At 61.4% G+C, this 18,608-nt stretch overlaps 1 protein-coding gene across 6 annotated transcripts; it reads left to right on the top strand.

Moving 5' to 3' along the window:
- The first annotated feature begins 65 nt into the window (after positions 1-65).
- On the top strand, positions 66-18,348 carry ARHGEF1 (Rho guanine nucleotide exchange factor 1). Of its 6 annotated transcripts, XM_075536207.1 has the most exons (31): positions 66-223; positions 5,030-5,072; positions 5,168-5,242; positions 5,546-5,662; positions 5,935-6,033; positions 6,396-6,438; positions 6,599-6,845; positions 7,393-7,422; positions 8,247-8,346; positions 8,503-8,599; positions 8,693-8,725; positions 8,903-9,040; positions 9,229-9,334; positions 10,074-10,085; positions 10,749-10,916; positions 11,202-11,347; positions 13,321-13,467; positions 13,622-13,704; positions 14,082-14,207; positions 14,323-14,437; positions 14,539-14,639; positions 14,740-14,817; positions 15,006-15,081; positions 15,168-15,335; positions 15,674-15,761; positions 15,881-15,967; positions 16,166-16,236; positions 16,354-16,440; positions 16,998-17,161; positions 17,257-17,358; positions 17,979-18,348. In XM_075536207.1, the coding sequence occupies exons 2-30, from the start codon at positions 5,043-5,045 to the stop codon at positions 17,338-17,340; spliced, it is 2,916 nt and encodes a 971-aa protein (XP_075392322.1). In that variant the 5' UTR covers positions 66-223; positions 5,030-5,042; the 3' UTR covers positions 17,341-17,358; positions 17,979-18,348. The 6 variants fall into 6 exon arrangements, with proteins under 6 accessions (XP_075392322.1, XP_075392319.1, XP_075392317.1 ...); XM_075536204.1 differs by lacking the exons at positions 10,074-10,085; positions 10,749-10,916; XM_075536202.1 differs by lacking the exons at positions 10,074-10,085; positions 10,749-10,916 and having other exon boundaries at positions 16,142-16,236.
- Positions 18,349-18,608: the final 260 nt, after the last annotated feature.

The following is an 18,608-nucleotide window of genomic DNA, read 5'->3' as shown; positions in this document are numbered from 1 at the left end:
GGCGGGGCGCGGCGGGCGGTGAGAAGGGGAAGGAAGCGGAGGTGCCGGGAGGGCGCGGGGCGCGGGCAGGAAGCGGGGAGGGGCGGCGAGGCGGGGGCCTCCGGAAAAACGCCCCGACTTCCTGCCCCGCCGGAGCCAGGAAGCGGGAGCGGGGACGCGGGGCCGGGGATCGCCAAGCCCGACCTCGGGCGCCCTGCCGGTCACCTGCCCGCGCGGACACCAGGTACACCGCCCCAGGCCCCGCCCGGCCGCCCTCGCCTCTGCAGCTGGGGGAGGTGGGGACGGAGCTGGAGGGGCCGGGACGTTCCTCCGAGCCCCACTGCGCGCGCCAAGGGCTGCCTCTCCCCGGGCCTCAGTTTCCCCACCTGTCAAAGGGAACCACGGGCGGGGAATTCCTACATGCCGAGCGCTTAGTGGGTGGAAATGCAGGGTGCGGGGCCGGGGTCACACCCTCCCAGTTGCCCTGCGGAGGGCCGGTAATCACCCGCTTTGTTCGGGTGGGGAAACTGAGGCTCGGGGAGCTGAACCGACTCGCGCCGGGGCGCATTCATCCTGCGGCTGTGTGGCTACTGAAACTCACAGGTGCTTTCTGCTGAGCGCCTTGCTCCAGCCAGGCAGGCTCTAAGACTGCCTAAAAAGGAAAGTCGTAACTTTGTTGGAAGCCACGCTTCAGGCCACTTTGAAGCTGAACGTTGCCAGGAGGGTATGTTGGAAAGCGTTTTGTGGTCGCTGACTGTGTCCTAGGAAATGGGCGTGGACGAGACCCGGAGCCTCACCCCCCAATGTACAGATGGGATGAGTAAGGCAACGGTGGGCTCAGCCCCGGGAGTTTTGCTTCCCAGCTCCAGAGGAGGTTTGCAAGCGTTGAGAACCCCGCTCGCCCCAAAAGGAAGGCAGGCTAGGGAGGAGCGCCTCAGTCCGGGATGAGACCTGGAGCCGAAGGCCGTCCGCGACTAGGACGTCTCCCCGAGCTCCGCTGCGCGGGCTGGAACCATCCCCGCCCCTGGGCGGGGAGCGCAGAGCTGTGGGGCGGGGCCCGGGAGCGTGACGCGGACAGTCGAGATCCGGAAACGACAGCCCTCCAAGACGGGCCAGAGCGGCCCTATCTGGTCTGCGTGGCGCCCTGGCGAGCTAGAGCGGGCTACGGGGAGGAGTGGAGTCGCGAAGGCAAAAGCCAGGCAAGTGTCGGGCTAGAGCGGCTGGTGGGAGAAGTGGAGCTGAACGCCGAGGCCGACTAGAGCGGCTCGGCCGCGAGGGTGGGGGCGAGGCCGGAGCGGGAGCGCGGAGGTTTCGGTCCCGGCGGCTGCGGCGGCTTCTCCGACCTGGAGCAGGTGAGGAACGCGGCCCCGGGTGGGGTCAGAGCTTGCCTCCCAGAGCCCGCCCCAGCGTGGCCTGGCCGTTCACACCATCACATCCCCTGTAGGATTGGGGGCGCGTGTAGACCCGCCACGTCCACTTAGATGCGGGGCTGCTGTGGACCCGCCACGTTCCCTGTAGATTGAATAGATTGCAAGTCTTACGGGCAGCGCCCCCCACCCCCGCCCCCGGAGACCGGACTTCTTACAATCGTGAGGCCCCTCAGCGACAGCATCCTCTAGAATTAGAATCCGGGCCCTGTAGCCTCCGAGTCTCCGGACCGACCTCTCGATTTCTGCAGCCCCTTTAAGTCTTCGGGGTGGGGGTGGGGGGCTTGTGGGCTGGTTATTCCCCTACAGAATCCTGACCTTGTATGAACCCCAAATTTCTGTAGAGCGCCGTGTATCAAATAGAATCCGGGACCTCAAGCATTCTTAAGGGCCCCTTAGGGGCTCAGTAGATCCGTATTTTAAGATTTCGAAGGCCCCCGGGGGCCTTTGTATATGCTGAGCACACTGTCCCCGCAGAGGACCCTGAGGCTGTCTTCTGTAAGCCCGCCCCCAAGCTTTGGATCATTTCAACCTGCCCCAGACCCACCTCGGCCCCTCTGCTGTGCGTCAGGCAGCGGCCAGGCCAACGCCTGTGGACCAGGGTTTCTCAGCCTCCCCCCACCCCCCCAGCTGTTGACAGTTAGGAACAGGCAGTTCCTTTTGGAGGGGGGATGGGGCCGTCCTGTGCATACTAAGATACTAGTTTTTTGGTTTTTTTTTTTAAGATGTTAAGATGTTTAACAGCATTCCTGCTAGACAGCATTACATGCCTCCCTTCCCTGCCTAGAGAGGGTACAAAATGTCAAGTGTTCCGGGTTGTGTGTGAGATCATCATTTCCGGTGGATGACCACAAATGCAGACCTCCCCACACACCAAAAGGGCAAAAAAAAAACCCGCCACCAAATCCATTTCCCACCCAGGACGCCCCTGTGTGTTGCTAAGCAGAATTGCTTTGCTGGACGCAGTCCCGCCAGGACCCTTCTTTGAGCACTCCTGGGTGGGTTTGAACCACCAGCCCTTGGGTGAACTGTTCTGTTACCTGTGTGTCCCACTCAAGGAGCCTGAAGATAAAGACTCAGCGAGTGTCAAACCAGTGGGTCTTACAGGTTCCAAGGTCCCCTGTAGACTTCCTGGGACCTCTCTGTTATTTTAGGTCCTTTAAAGCACCCAGCCAGGGGATAGATGGGGTGTTCTGCTCTGGTAGAGAATTACCATCTTGGAACCCACCGGAGCCATTCCACCCAGTTCTATCCGGAGCCACCAGGAGTTGGTTTTTTGGAGAAGGCCCCCAGAGGCCCCCTTGGCCCTGCCCATGGGGTACCCATTCTGAGCCCATTTTGCTGTGGGTTCTTATTCCCCTGATACTCTAACCCTGTACTGCCCCCCCCAGGCCACCAGGCACAAAGCACCCCTCCATTTGCTCCCCCCCCTACCACTTACCTGTAGCTCCAGCTACCCCTGGACAGTTTCAAATGATCATTCCCAGGCCTTTCGGATCCCCATCACCCCTCCCAGAACCCGTCTCCCAGAACCCCCTCTGAGCTCCAGGTCTCTCTGGAGCAGCTGAGTCATCCCAGCTTGTCCTTCCCAGGCCACCGTATCGGAGGCGTCACGAGGAGACCTCGTTGCTTTGGCGCAACTGTGGGTTCCCATAGAGCGGGCTGGGGCCCCTGTGTCCTGGTGACTAAAGGTTAACACTCCAGAGGCCAACTGCTCAGGTCTGATTCCTGGGCCTTGCCAGCTCTGCTTGTCCCCCTCTGTGACATGAGAAGAAGCAGAAGTATGACCTCCCGGGGTCACTGACCCCGCAGCTGCAGCAGAGGGAACTGAGGGTGGCACAGGACCGGGTGGTGGCTCCTGTTGTGCATAAGGTCACTGTGAGTCCGAACCGACTCGCTGGCACCTGGGGTCACTGAGCGGGCTCAAGCCTGAAGGACCACAATGCTATGCCCGGCAAGTCCCCGCGGAGTACTGGGTGGCTGCGCCATGCTAGTCCAGGCGCTCTCTCGGAGCATAAGGGGGACAGAGGTGTTGGGTGCATAGTTCAAGGCCTGAACAGCAGCTCGGATCATGGACAGCGACTCCGTTTCCCTTTGGGAATCTTGAACCTTCTCTCCGCCCCTGAGTGGGACGAGCGAGGACCCTCCCTGTCCCGGGGCCACTTTGTTCAGCCCAGGAGTTGCAGCTGTTGGCCTGGCAGACATTTTTCCACCCCTCAGTGGACCTAATAATAGCCGGGGGTGGGCGCGAGGAGCGAGGGTGACCTGAGTGACTGTGGGAGAGCCCCGTGAGCTCTGAGCAGGGCCCAGCAGGGGCTAAGTGTCCTGTCAGGCTGGCCCTCCTTACGAGAGTTCTCCTGACACATGTATTCCCGGGAGATCTTTGGAGGCGACATTGTACAACCTTGTGACCAGATTAACCAGAATCAAAGGGCTGCCCGTGCGGTGCACCGTGGAGCCACTCCAGAAAAGCATCCTTGTTCAAGAAGTGGAACTAGGACCCTACCGGACTCCTCTGCTGAGTGCTCAGCAGGAGGCCTGTGGAAGAGGGAGAAGGGTGGGTCTCCAGCCGCCCAAGGGTTATAAATAACCTTGAGCTGTGTGGGGAGCAGTCCATGGTGAACCCTACCCTTCTCACTGGTGCCCATGGCATTAGTCAGACTCATTAAAGGCACAGGGGGTGGTAGAGAGGCTCAGGGCCAGGAGGAGGCTCTAGGGGAGGCCAGAGTCAGGGGGCAGTTGCAGGGATGGGGCAAGTGTGAGCTGGAGAGGCAGCACCTGAGACCACCACAGAGAAGGGCAGGGACAGCAGCGGCTGCAGAAGCCACAGGTGGGCAGAGGCCCAGCGCCCTGGAGAGTAGGCCAGGTGGGAATGGAAATCATGTGACCCCTGAAGGGAGCTCTAGTCTGGAATCAGGTTAAGTGTTGGCATACGAACTGCGAGGTCAGTGGTTCAAACCCATCCGCCGCTCCGGGGAAGAAAGATGAGGCTGTGTGCTCCTGTAAAGATGAGCAGAGCAGCCCCTCCCCACCCCCCGCCCCACGACTCAGCAGAGGAGCTGGTCTACTGCGTGCTATAGGGCCACCTGGGCCGGTCGGTGGGTGAGGATATGCCGCCACGGGCACTGGGTTTGGTTTGGGGGTTGGGGGGTTTGCGGTGTGATTTCCTGTTGTCACAGGAAGTGGGGCTGGTGGGGTCAGAGGCAGCAAGTATCCTGCCCCAAGCCTGTGACCCGCTCCGAGGAAAGCCCCCTCACCCCACTGGTCTCCTTTTCCCCTCTGCCTGTAGTGGGGAGCCCCATCCCTGCAGAGCCCCTCCTCCTTAGACTCTGGAGCTGCAGCCCCCTACTCCAGTAGAGACCGCCAATGGCAGGCACTCAGACACAGCGCTAGGGTGGACCCTGGCCCCCTGGGCCTTCAGGCCCCCCACTCCACACCAGGCTCTCCCTGTCCTGGGACTCCCCGCCCCGCGCTGGCCTCTGAAGGGCGCTTTGTAGCCACACAGAGGCCCCATTGAGCCGGAGGCCCCAACGGGGGAGGTTGTTGACGCACCTTCACACCTGGGCCAGGAATCTCTGAGTAACCACCCCGTAGCCACTAACCACGCCCCCTCTCTTGCCCAGCCCTGCCCAGCCCATGGAGGCGGAAGACATGGCCCGAGGGGCGGTGAGTGAGTGGTGCCAGCCCACTGCTAGGGCGAGGGGGTTGGGGCTGCAGGGTGGGGAGCCCTGTGGGCTGAAGCCACTCCCACTTGCCCACAGGCACCCGGGCCCCTCCGGCTGGTGCCCAGCATCATCGGGGCAGAGGATGAGGATTTCGAGAGTGATCTGGAGACCGTGAGTGGAGGGGGGAGCCGCGGGGGGGGGGGGCGTTTCCTCCTGGGATCCGGAAGGCTCCTTCAGAGCCCCCTCTGGCAGTCTTTCTCTTGCCCCAGCCCCTGTGTCCCCGCACCCACAGCAGGGGAGCCCCCTTTCGTCTTCGTCACCCACTGCTATGATGATGGTGACATCTCACCCCTCAGTCCCCCCACACCTGCCTCTGCTACTGCCTTAACATCCCCACCACACCTCTGGACCCTTCCCCTCGGTAAGCATGAGGTCCGGACCCAAGACCTCCCCTTCTCCCCCTTGTACTCCCAGAATTCTGAGGAGCAGAACAGCCAGTTCCAGAGCCTGGAGCAGGTGAAGCGGCGCCCGGCCCACCTCCTGGCCCTCCTGCAACATGGGGCCCTGCAGCAGTTTGAGCTGGGACCCCTGGTGAGCGCAGGCAGGGGTGGCAGTCTGGAAACAACCAAGAGTTGGCATGGGGTCTCCATGGGCTTTAGAGGGCAGTGGGAACCAGAGCCGGGTGATGCCAGGGGGCAGCGCCTGGACTCAGCATTGAGACTGGGCAGCAGGAAACGCTGGCCTGTGGGGAGAATGGGGCCCTTCCCGGGGAGGTGACCTGCAGGCAGCTCCAGGCACTCCAAAGGGACGGACTGGCTGGTGGTGTGGGGGAAACGGGGGAATCACCCCTGCATCTCTCCCAGCTCTGCAGCTTGCACGCGGATATGCTGGGCACCCTGGGCCCCAAGGAGGCCAAGAAGGCTTTCCTGGACTTCTACCACAGCTTCCTGGAGAAGACAGCGGTGAGATACCCCCTGCAGCCTCTCTCTCCCCGCCCCCCCCCCCAACCAGCTCCTCTGCACCTCCCATTCCCGGCCAGCAGAGGGCAGTGTTCATCTTTGGACCTTCTGGCCACCTGGACTGCCTGTGTCCTCTGGTTATAATGGCCCCCCATCCCCTGTCATTCCTCCACAGACACACTGTACCCCGCCATTCCTGCCTGAGTCACACTGTTCTCTCTGCCATTCCCCCCGTGGCCACACTGTGCCCCCATTCCCCTCTCAGCCACATGGCTCCCCTTGTCACATTCTTGAGCCCTTGGTCCCCTCACTGCTTCGTCCTGGGCCATAACCCCACCCTCTTCACTCCTGTCTCTCCTGAGCAGGTTTTGCGGGTGCCAGTGCCTCCCTGTGTCGCCTTTGAACTGGGTAAGGAGAGGGATGGGGGTCTCCACTCCCACAATCCCCCTCTGCAGAGCAAGCCCTCCCTCCCTTCCTGGCAGTGGCAGCCCTCGCACCCCCCCCCCAGAGTGGGCGGGACCTGGGACAAGGTGCCGGCCCCGACCCTGAGCCCCCTGTGCCCCTGCAGACCGCACCCGCCCGGACCTCCTCCCGGAGGACATGCAGCGGCGCTACGTGCAGGAGGTGGTCCAGGGCCAGCAGGCGGCCATCAGCCAGCAGCTGGAGGACTTCCGCTCCAAGCGGCTCATGGGCATGACGCCCTGGGTGCAGGAGCTGACCCAGCTGGAGGCCTGGGCCGGGCGCGACCGCACCAGCTACGAGGCCCGGGAGCGGCATGTGGCAGAGCGCCAGCTGGCCCACCTGGAAGAGATGCAGTGAGTGGGACCCCCTCTCACTGCCACGTCCCTCTGCCCCCCACCCCCTCCTGCTGCCTCAGTGTCCGTGTCCCCCCGTCCCGCACCCCCTCCAGGTGCCCTCCTCTATCCGCCTCCTCCCCTGACTTTGAGGCCCTGGACTCTGGCCTTTGTTTATTTTGGCTTAGAGATGGGAGAAAGGGGAGGCTTTCTACTCCCGGGAAGAGTGACAGTTGAGGAAACCCCCCGGAGGCAGTTCTGCCCTGTGAGTCGCCATTGACTCGACGGCGGGGAGGTTTTGAGTTTGGGCTGAAAGATGCCCCTCAGCTGAGGCAATCCCTCCCAGGCCTGGGTGTTGTCAGTGGCTCTCCTGCCCCTGTCTGGGGACTGTCTCCCGTCCTCATCACTCCTGTGCCCTCATCCCCCATGAGGGTCCCCCCCACCCCGGCCACCCACTCTGTCCCTCTCCTGTGCTCCGTCCCATCCTTGCTCTGCCCTGTCTGCGAGGACGGCAGTGTGGACACGGCGGGTGGGCGGGTGCCTCCAGCCGTCCTCCTTTTCCCTACAGACACACCATCTCTTCTGATGAAGAAAAGAGGTGAGGGGAGCAGACAGGATGAAGAGGGCTGCGTTTGAGCCTGGGCTCCGTCCAAGGGAAGACGGGCTGGAGGCTGAGCCTTGTCTCTGTGCATTTGAAGCTTGTCTGTAGAAAGGGGTCTTGGGGCTGGGCTGGGCAGTGAGCTGGGAGAGCAAGGCCTTGGCCTCTAGAGGGCAGTCGTGGGGGTGTGCTCTGTGAATGAGGTGGTGTGTGTGAGTGTGTATTCTGTGAGTTGGTGTTGTGTGTGTGTTCTGTGAGTGAGTCACTGTGCTGTGAGTTGGTGTTATATCTGTGATATGCATGTTGTGTTTGTTCTGTGAGTGAGTTGGTGTGTATGTGTCCCTGCGTGTGTATGTTCTGTGAGTTGGTGTGTGTGTGTGTGTGGTGTGAGTGTGTTCTGTGAGTGAGTCACTCTGCTGAGTTGGTGTGTGTGTGCTGTGAGTGAGTCACTGTGCTGTGAGTTGGTGTTATATCTGTGATGTGTATGTTGTGTTTGTTCTGTGAGTGAGTTGGTGTGTGTGTGTCTGCGTGTGTATGTTCTGTGAGTTGGTGTTGTGTGTGTCTGGTGTGTATGTTTTGTGAGTTGGTGTGTGTGTGTGGTGTAAGTGTGTGTTCTGTGAGTGAGTCACTGTGCTGTGAGTTGGTGTTGTATCTGTGATATGTATGTTGTGTGCGTTCTGTGAGTGAGTTAGTGTGTGGTGTTGTGTGTGTCTGGTGTGTATGTTCTGTGAGTTGGTGTGTGTGTGTGTTGTGTGCATTCTGTGAGTGAGTCGGTGAGTATGAGCGACCGTGCCGGCCACCCTGACCGCATCCCCTCCTCACAGTGCCGCTGTGCTCAGCGCCATCACCCTGTACATGCGCCACCTAGGGGTGCGGACCAAGAGTGGGGACAAGAAGTCGGGGAGGAACTTCTTCCGGAAAAAGGTGTCCTCCCAAACCCTCAAGCCTGGCCCTTTTCCAGAGCCCTCTCTCTGGGGAGGGGGTGGGGGGGGCGCTGTGACTTTGGACACCTAGATCTCAGTGGGACTTGGCTGGAGCCTCAGAAGTTCTAAGCTTCCCCCACTGCCCCCCACCCCCCAGGTAATAGGGAACCGGCGGTCGGACGAGCCTCCCAAGACCAAGAAAGGCCTGAGCAGCATCCTGGACGCAGCCCGCTGGAACCGGGGAGAACCCCCTGGTGAGGAGCCCTGGCCCCCGCCCGCCCCACCAGCCCACCCACCTCACTCTCTACACACCCCACCACTTCCTCCCAATCTCCTTTCAATCCCAGATTTTCGACACCTCAAAGTCGTCGAGGCTGAAGGTAATTATACTGAAGCCGGTGTCCAGCCTGGTCCTGGACTCCAGGGCCTGATGGGAGGATGGGGAGCACCTACCCTAGCCTGGGACCCCTCCTCGGGTTGGCAAGAAGGCTGGACTGAAGGGGCTTGGGATTTGAGTTCCGGGACTCTCATCTCCCCCACCGCTCGCCACCCCTCAGCTGAGAAGCCAAGCTCCACGGAACGGAAGGGGGGCCTCCTAGTGCCCTCTCGGGACCGGAATGCTGGGGCCCCTGTGCAGGACACCCCTGGCATCTCCCTGCACCCCGTGTCCACAGACGGCCCAGACCGAGAACCAGGTGAGGGCTTCCTGGGCCAGGTGGGGACCCCCCAGCTGCCATCAGCCACGTGCTCAGGGGTCTTTCTACTTGCCCGTCGTTCCCGTGGGGGATCCTGGTGGAAGGGAGGCCCTGGGAGCACTGAGAGCGTGACCTCTGACCTGGAGGGCCTTCTAGCCAGCCTTACTCTCCCCCTCGGCCCCCACCAGGTGTTGACCCCCCACTGGAAGTAGGAGACCCACCCCCGCAGGGCCCGACAAGCCTGGAGCCCCCAGCGCCCCCCGAGAACACTGAGGAGGGTGCTGACACAGAGAGGTGCCCAGGGCTGGGTGTGGGGGGGGTGCCAGCTCGGGAGGGGTGTGAGAGTGGGTGTTGGAGAGCTGCTGCCATTTGCCCCTGCCTGCTCCCCGCGCCTCCCTGAGCGTCTCCTCAGCTTCCCTCGGGCTGGGCTGCTTCTCCGATCTCCTCCTTCCACCTCCACCGCCCTCTTCGTCCCTGTCCCCTCATGCCTTCCCTCCTTCCATGTCCCTATTCTCATGCCTGGCATACTCCCCTCTGGATTTTTCCCTCATTTGTCTCTCTTTTTCTCATTTTTTGGCTGTCACTTTCTGACTAGTTCCCCGCCCCCACTTTCCAGACCTCTCAGTTTCTCTCTCTCCTCTTTCTCTCTCTGTCTCCTTTCTCAGTCTCTCTCCTCTTTCTCTCTCTGTCTCCTTTCTCAGTCTCTCTCCTCTTTCTCTCTCTGTCTCCTTTCTCAGTCTCTCTCCTCTTTCTCTCTCTGTCTCCTTTCTCAGTCTCTCTCCTCTTTCTCTCTGTCTCTCTCAGCTCCTTCCCATCCTCAGTCCTCTTTCATTTCTCCTGCCCCCCCCACTTGGAGCCCCCATGTCCCCTCGTGTTCCATGCCCTGGGGGCCCTGTCCCCCTCACAGTGGGGGGCCAGGATCTGCCCCCTGCCTGTCCTTGTGCTGCTGCTTTGGGGACCCCTGAGGTGGGGTGGGTCAGTGGGCTGGGCTCCAGCTGGGTCCATCTCTGACCCTGTGCCCCTCTCTCCCCAGAAGGTGGAAGAGGTGGGTGTCTGGGCCCTGGGTGGGGGGAGGGCCAGCCCCTCCCCCATTTCCCCCAGCCCCTCCCCTCTCCCATGGGCCACCCCTCCCCTCCACCCCACCCGGGTGGGGGGGACATCACCCTTCCAGTGGAAGAGCTAAGTATTGAATTCCTCCCCTCCATCCCCGCTGCCCCCTCAGGGAAGGGAGGGGGTCAGGCCTATGTCCATGCAGGGTTCCCCTCCCCGTTCCCTGCCAATTTTCAGGATACCTCCTGACCCCCACCCCCTCAAATCCCACCACTCCTCTGATTCTCTCTTTTCTCTTCTGTTGCATGTTTGACCTCTGTCCTGGACGCCCCCCTTCCCTGCCTGGTTCCCCAAATCTGGCCCTGTCCTGGCCCCTTGTCTCTTACCCTGCCCTGGTCCTTTCTTGTCTGTCCCTGTCCTGGCCCCTTGTCTCTGACCCTATCCTGGTCCCTGTGACTTTGCCCCTGTCTTGGTCCTTCCTTGTCTGTCCCTGTCCTGGTCCCTTGTCTCTACCCCTGTCCTGGTCCTTCCTTGTCTGCCCCTGTCCTGGTCCCTGTGGCTCTGTCCCTGTCCTGGTCCTTTCTTGTCTGTCCCTGTCCTGGTCTCCCTGTGTCTCTGTCCTGGCCTCTGCCTGGCTGTTTTTGGTCTCGGGGCCCAGGCTGTCGGGGCGTCTGGGGCGCTCAGAGAGCCTGCGGGTGAGTGACCGCCGCCGGCCTTCCCGGGGCAGCCTCGGGGCTAAGGGCCGGGGTGGGGGCCGCTCCCGGAGTGACGTGGACATGGACCCCAGCTCCGCCACAGCTGTGCTTGGCCCTGCCCGACGAGCCACGTACGTCACCCCTCCCCTGCCCCAAGGCAGCCCAGAGTCAGGGAGGATGGGGGTGGGGACGAGTCAGAGGACCGGGCATCGGACGCTGAGGTCCCTGAGGGCCAGCTTGGTCACAAGAGCCTGGGTGGGATGCTTCTGTCTGAGAGTCAGGGTCGCTCAGCTAGGGGTCCCCTAATTCTGGGGCATCGAATGCTGTGGCCACCTAGGGGCTGCAGAACCAGGGAGCGGAGGGCTCCCTCCAGAACATCCCAGGCGGGGGGCCTGACACGGTCTCTGCCCTCACAGCCCCGAACCTGGAGAGGAGGGGGAGCCGGGGCGGGCGGGCCTGGAGCTGGAACCAGAAGAGCCCCCTGGCTGGCGAGAGCTGGTGCCCCCGGCCACCCTGCACAGCCTGCCCAAGAGCCAGGTGAAGCGGCAGGAGGTCATCAGCGGTGAGTGGCCAGGACACCACCCAGCTCTGGTGAAGGCAGGGCCGCAGACACCTGTGTACCACCGTGTGCATCCCCACAGAGTGCGCCAAGGCAGGCTCTTTCCAACAGAGGGCAACATGTGACAGCCATTTGGTATGGGAGATTACGTGGGCCCCTCCAAGGGACCGAGGGGGACCGCTCCAAACGCTCCTTAGTCACGTGGGCTGTGCTGGGAAAGTGGCATGTAAAACTACGTGATCGCGTAAGCCTCTGCCCTTTGCTTGGGAGAGAGGTAGCAATAGTTCCCACCCCGAGAACCTGTCCTGGAGAGACGATGAGGTTTGGATGAGGGGAGAAGCGTTTTATGGGGGCCTGTGGGACCCCTGAGCATCAGAATCAGCTCCATGGCTGTGTGTGTGTGTGTGTGTGTGTGTGTGTGTGTGAGTGAGAGAGAGAGAGAGAGAGATTATGAAGAAGGGTTTCCTTAGGGGGGGGAAAAAAGATTCCTGGCGGGAAAGCTTGGGAAGGGATGCAGAAATATTAGTGCTTGCTTGTGTTTGATGCCTGTCACCTTCATCTTAATTTTCTGTGCTTAGTAATTGGGGGTCGGGGGATGGGGTGGGTGGGTATTGGGCTAAAGAGCTTCCTTAGCCGCCAACTTACAGGGAACCAGTCATCAGCAAGGCACTCAATCTGTTTGTCAACCCCACTGTCATCGAGTGGCTCTGAGTCAGAGTGACCCTGGGTGGGGTCTCTAAGGCTGTCCGTCTCTATGGGAGCAAACAGCCTCATCTTGCTTCAGCGGAGCCGCTGGGGATCGAACTGTTGACTTTGCATAACCACTGCACCACCAGGGCTCCGGGGCCAGTTTTTAGAGCAGGAGGTGAACTCCCTTCGGGTGGCAGTAATGGGAATGTCCACACTAACCCGGAGAACTTTCTAGACGATGGAAACGTGCTCCATGTGTACCGCCCAGCAGCAGCGCGGTGGCCACTGGCCACACCAGGCTGTTGAAGGCTTGGCATGCAGCCAGTTGGACAGACAACACGCTGCCTCTGGTCACATTGTCATGAACTTGGGTCTAAAGACCCCGACGTGGCTGGCCGCTGCCACAGTGGATGGAATCCCAGGCACTTCCTCTAACCAGAACAGCGCATACAGGACACACAGGGGTGCCTGTGTCGCAGGCCACTTTGGGGACCCTAGAATTCCTGCATGGACCCTCGGAGGGTGGCCCCTGAACCTGAGGTTAGGAAAAAACTTTCTACCTGGAACCAAGACTTAGAAAGTTCCAGGTCAGGGTGGGTGCCAAACACCAGCTGCAGGTTTGCTGGAGGGTGGATGATCCAATACCTGGTTGGCCCTGGGCTTTTAAAATTATGACACATAGGCCCTGGGTCCTAGAAAACCCTGAACCGCCAGGCAAGCCAGGGCCAGGAGTCCCCCTAGCTGACTGTCACGGCAGAGAGAGAGAGGCAAGTCGCCCAAGAAATCCCGAGTGACATTCCGAGGGACAAGGATATGGACCGTGCGTTGGGTTATGAGCTGGACTGCAAACCCCAAGGTTGGTGGTTCAAACCCACCAGCTTCCCCGAGGGAAAAAGATGAGGCTGTCTGCTCCCCTGAAGAGTTATGGCCTCAGAAACCTAACGGGGTCGTACTCTGCCCCCTAGGATCGCTGGGAGTGGGAAGCGGCTCAATCACAAAGGGGTTATGTGAGGGTAAAGGGGTGCTGGTGGCCTAGTGGTTAAGCAGCCAGCTGCTAGCTGAGGTCAGAGTGCCTTGAACCCAGCAGTCCGCCCAGGTGAAAGATGAGGCCCTTGGATTCCGAAAGATTGACAGTTTTCAGAAACACTGTGGGGCAGAGTGACTGCCCCAGGGGCAGATGCCAACCCTGAAGCTGTGGGAGGAGTCGGCCACCTGCCCAGCCCTGGCCGCCGGCCTCTGAGATTGCCAGCCAGCAGCAGCGCTCCTTCCCCCTCCCTGGCCCACAGAACTGCTGGTGACGGAGGCGGCGCACGTGCGCATGCTCCGGGTGCTGCACGACCTCTTCTACCAGCCCATGGCGGACGCCGGCTTCTTCCCGCTGGAGGACCTGCAGAACATCTTTCCCAGCCTGGACGAGCTCATCGAGGTGCACTGTGAGTGCCCGCCGCCGCCTCGGGCTGGCGCAACAGCAGCACCGCACCCCCCTGCTGCCGCATCGCATCAGGCCTAGGCACTGGGCGCCCCGCCCTCCACCCCCAGCTCCACCTGCCCTGGGGTCCTCACACACATACCCCCACTGCCCCACAGCCCTGTTCCTGGACAGCCTGATGAAGCGGAGACAGGACAGTGGCTACCTCATCGAGGAGATCGGAGACGTGCTACTGGCCCGTGTAAGGGTCTCCCCTTTCGGGCCCACCTGCCAGCCGACCCGCTGCCTGTCGGTCAAGCCCCGCCCCCCCCAGGCCCCATGGGGCAGGATAGAACTGTCTCTGGGGTTCCAGGCGGTCCGACTTTACGGGGACTGCCTCCCCTTTCTCCCATGAGCGGCTAGTAGGTTTCAACCACTGGCCCTTCAGATGGCAACCCTGCCAGGGACCTGGACTCCAGACCCCAACTCCCCACCCCACGCAGGACACAAGAGGCCAGGCCTCTCAGCCCGTGGTCAGGGCTCTGCCCTGGCTCCTAGTGCAGGCTCCTGCCCACACACTGATCCTTGCGCATGTCTGCCCCACCTGAGTCGCCCTCCCTGGCCTGAATCTCGCTATAGTTTGATGGCACCGAGGGCTCCTGGTTCCAGAAGATCTCCTCGCGCTTCTGCAGCCGTCAGTCCTTTGCCTTAGAGCAGCTTAAAGCCAAGCAGCGCAAGGAGCCGCGCTTCGGTGCCTTCGTGCAGGTGATTGCTGCCTACGTGCACGGGGGTGGGGGGTACGGGCAGGCTCCCAAGTCCTAGGGGGAGCTGGTTGGGAGAAGGCCAGCATCCAGGCTCCCTTACCCTGCGGTCCTCTTAGGAAGCCGAGAGCCGGCCCCGGTGCCGCCGCTTGCAGCTGAAGGACATGATCCCCACGGAGATGCAGCGCCTGACCAAGTACCCCCTGCTGCTGCAGAGTATCGAGCAGAACACAGGTACGGGGCACCGGGGTCTCAGCTCTGCCCCCTCGCACCTGGCTGAGTACCCAGGAGCCTCTGGGGCCGGGACTCAGGGCCCCTTCTCACCTCGCCTACAGAAGAGTCCCTGGAACGGGTGCAAGTGGAGAAGGCGGCCGAGTGCTGCCGGGAAATCCTGCACCATGTCAACCAGGCCGTGCGCGACATGGAGGACCTGCTGGTGAGCTGGTCACCGAGTGGTGTGTCTGGAAGCTGAGTCTGGGTCTGGCTCCACCCCCAGCCCTCCTCGTGCCCTCCCAACGTTCTCTTCCCTACTCCAGAGGCTCAAGGATTACCAGCGGCGCCTGGACCTGTCCCATCTGCGGCAGAGCAGCGACCCCATGTTGAGTGAGTTCAAGGTGAGCCTGGGTCACCTGGTGGCCCCTGGCCCTGCTGCCGGAGGAGTTCTCTGATTTGGCGAGAATGGCCCTGGGCCCCTCTAGCCCCCACCCCATGGTCCTGCAGACCCTCTGCCCATTCAACTCCCCCTACCCTCCGTCCGAGCTCCTCCTCTCCACGTGGAACCACATCTCCTTCCGGCCCCCAGAATCTGGACATCACCAAGAAAAAGCTAGTCCACGAGGGCCCACTAACGTGGCGGGTGACCAAAGACAAGGCTGTGGGTGAGCACCTGGCTTCGAGGGCCGAGGTGGGGGGGGGGCGGGGTCTGGGTGGGGGCTGGGCTGAGACCTGGCTGCCCCGCCCCCAGAGGTCCACGTGCTTTTGCTGGACGACCTGCTGCTGCTGCTCCAGCGCCAGGATGAGCGGCTGCTGCTCAAGTCCCACAGCCGCACACTGACGCCCACGCCCGACGGCAAGACCATGCTGCGGCCAGTACTGCGGCTCACATCGGCCATGACTCGCGAGGTGGCCACCGGTGAGCCTGGGCTCCGGGGCCAGGCTGTCACCCAGTGGACGGGCCTGTACTGGGCAGTGTTCTTGAAAAGCCCTCAAGCGTCCGCGTAGGTTGTAGGGAAGACCTGAGGAGTGGGGGGTGTACACCAGCATGGGGGTGAGGGGGTTGCTAGGGGCTGTCCTGACTAGCAGAGCCCCAGGGACTTGCTACTGGGGCAGAGCACAGATGTTTCCTGGGAGACCAGCGAGGTAAACTGAGTCAGCACAAAGCCAGGCCTCTGAGTGAGCCCTGTCATGGGTGGTGGCACCCAAGGCAGTGACACGGGCTCTGAACCCCAGCTTCCCCTCTCCCTCTCACAGATCACAAAGCCTTCTACGTCATTTTCACCTGGGACCAGGAGGCCCAGATATACGAGCTGGTGGCTCAGACTGTGTCTGAGCGCAAGAAGTGAGGGCCAGTTCCTTTTGGGGCTGGGAGGAGGGCGTGGCACTGGGATTTTGGGGGCAGCCATGAGGGAGGAGGTTGGGTGGGGTGGGACCCCCACAGGCCCTCACTCTTCTCCACAGCTGGTGTACCCTCATCACTGAAACAGCTGGATCCCTGAAGGTCCCTGCCCCTGCCTCCCGCCCCAAGCCCAGGCCCAGCCCCAGCAGGTGAGGGGGGTTTGAGAGGCAGCTGGGGGCACACCCTAATCCTGTGTCCAAGCCACTGCCCATCATCTGCCGCCCACCCCAGGCCTTTGGTTGCTTGTCTCCCTCTGGACCCCCTGACTTCCCACCTCCTGCTCCTTTGCCTCCTCCCTGCTCCACCTGGGGCTGGGGACACAGAGTCACCCACACTTCCTTCCCCAGCACTCGGGGACCCTTGCTCAGCAGCTCTGAGAGCAGTAACGGTGGGGGCCGAGAACCGCCTCCTGTCGATGGTGAGACCCCCGGGGTATGGGGGTCACGTGGGATGGGCAGCTTCCAATGGAAGCCCAGCAGGAGCTGAGCATCCCATCTTTCCCCTCCCCCCCCCGCCCCCCGTGCCCCACCTCCAGGCCGAGTGGAGAGAATTCTCAGCGACCTTTTGCCCTTCTGCCGACAAAGCCCCGAGGGCCAGCTTGCTGCCACTGCCCTTCAGAAAGGTACCCCCAACCCACCCCCCTCAATTCCCCAACCCACCCTACTCTGAATCTGAGCCCTCCCCCCTGTACCTTGAGAACCCAAGCCCACCCCACTCTGAGCCCCAGAGGCCCCACCCTGCCCTGTGCCCAGCCTACCACACGCCAAACCCTATTTATTCCCTCCTTGTAACTCAAGAGCCCCCTGTGCCCCAAGACCCCCCCCACATCCTGTGCTCCTGCCCTCAAAGCCTCTCCCCACCTTTGAAACCTTGCACCCTGAGAGCCCCTCTGACCAAGGAGTGCTTTGGGGGAGCTAAAGGAAAAATGGCCCATTTTCAATTCACTGCACCACATCACCAGGAAACTGCCCTCACTAAACACCTCGAGTTTATGGGTTTGTGTCAGGGGACAGACCTTCTTCCTTTGCACCCCGGGACCTTCCTTAGCCCCTGTGCTGCTCCAGCCTAGGCCCTGCCTCCTAGTTCTGTCTCCAATCGCTGCACAGCCCCAGCCTGTACCTCATCTCTAGCGCCCCTGAGCAACCCCCTTCTCCTTCTGAACCTCCACCCTGTCTCTAGTGATGTCCCTGAAGCAGCTCCTGTTACCTGCCGAGGATGACAGTGGGGTGGGGCAGCCCCAAGAAGGGGACAGGGCCCCCAGCGGTGGCCCCCTGAGCACAGTGCAGGCCCAGGAGGTCCAGGAGAAGCTGCTCAGCCTGGAGGAGACAGTGAAGAGGCTGGAGGTGTGGCAGGTGGGGGGGTTCGGGTCTGTGCAAACACTGTGGGGGGCGCTCAGTGGGAAACCACTCATGGGTGACCACCACCACCCCCAAATCAGGAGATGGAAGAGGAGTTTTGTCGCCTGCGCTTCCTCCTGACTCAGCTTGGTGGGAACGCCGCTCCTCAACCCGGCTGTACTTGAGGCCACCACCCCTAGAAGGTGAGCAGGGGGTGAGGGGAAGGTGGGGGTGCCTCAGGTGCTCCTCTCCAACAGCCCCACCTGTTTCTCCTTGTCTTTCCATCTCCCCACCTCTGGGCCTCCAACTGTCTACTGTGTTTCTATGGCCCCACTGTGCGGCCTCCTGCTCTGGGGCTTCTCTGTCTCTGTGTCTGCCTGTCTCTCTCTCTCTCTCTCTCTCTCTCTCTCTCTCTCTCTCTCTCTCTCTCTCTCTCTCGTGTGTGTGTGTGTGTGTTTGTGTGTGTGTCTCTCCCAATCCCTGCTTTGTGTAACCCTGTCTCTATATATCTCCTCTGTGTCTCCCTCTCACTCTTCATCTCCCCTTCTCTCTCCATTTCTCTTCGTATATATCTCTCCCTCTCATTTCTGTCTCTCCCTATCTCTATGTATCTCTCTCCATTGCCCCTTATCTCTCCCTGTGTCTCCTTATCTCTCTCCATTTCTCCCTCTCTCCCTCTTTTTGTCTCTGTGTCTCCATCTCTCCCTGTATGTCTCTGTTCGCTCTCTGTCTCTCCCTGGCTCTGTGCCTCTCTCTCCATCTCTACCTGGCTCTGTGTTTCTCCCTTCATCCCCCTGTCTCCCTCCCTCTTCCACACCCCCAGGCCTTTCGTGAGAAGGATGAGGAGCCAGGAGAGGACGTGCTGCCGGCCTCCCCGCACGCTGCACGCATGGCAGCCGCAGCATCACCACATCCGGGCCTTAGAGGGCCCCGATTCAGGGGCCACTCCTGGGAGAGTCCTGGTGGAGCTCACTGCCCCCACCCTCTCACTGGCCCTGGTCGCCTCACCCTCTTGCTTCTGCTTGGGGGACTCAGGGCTTCATTCCAGGGGGGCACCACAGTGACCATCATTTTATGGGCCATCTCAGTATTGTCTGGGGGGCCACCCCTCCATCCCCCACCCCCCAAGTGCCTTTGCTCTCTTTTTATACCCTGAAACGGAGGTTTATTTTTTAATATATATTATCTAAGAAGAGGTCTGTGTGTATGTGTGTGGGGCAGGGTAGGGGGTGGGCGGGGGCCCTCATTTGATACCCTGGCGGTGCCTTCCTGTCTGCACCCCACAGGCCCGAGAGACCTGCTATCCCTATCTTTCTCCAGTGGTCACGCATTCACCAGTTACCAACACCCCCCCTGCATCCCCCACGGCGCTGAGGGGCAAGCCACAGCCCACTCTCATTTCTGGTCTTTATTTTTTGTAGTAAACTCTGGAGGTGGCTGTGGGAGGCTGGTA

This window comes from Tenrec ecaudatus, chromosome 18, assembly GCF_050624435.1.
Source record: "Tenrec ecaudatus isolate mTenEca1 chromosome 18, mTenEca1.hap1, whole genome shotgun sequence".
In the NCBI taxonomy this organism is placed as follows: domain Eukaryota; kingdom Metazoa; phylum Chordata; class Mammalia; order Afrosoricida; family Tenrecidae; genus Tenrec; species Tenrec ecaudatus.
The sequence above is the reverse complement of the archived record's forward strand: the minus strand, read 5'-3'. Positions and strand labels throughout refer to the sequence as shown.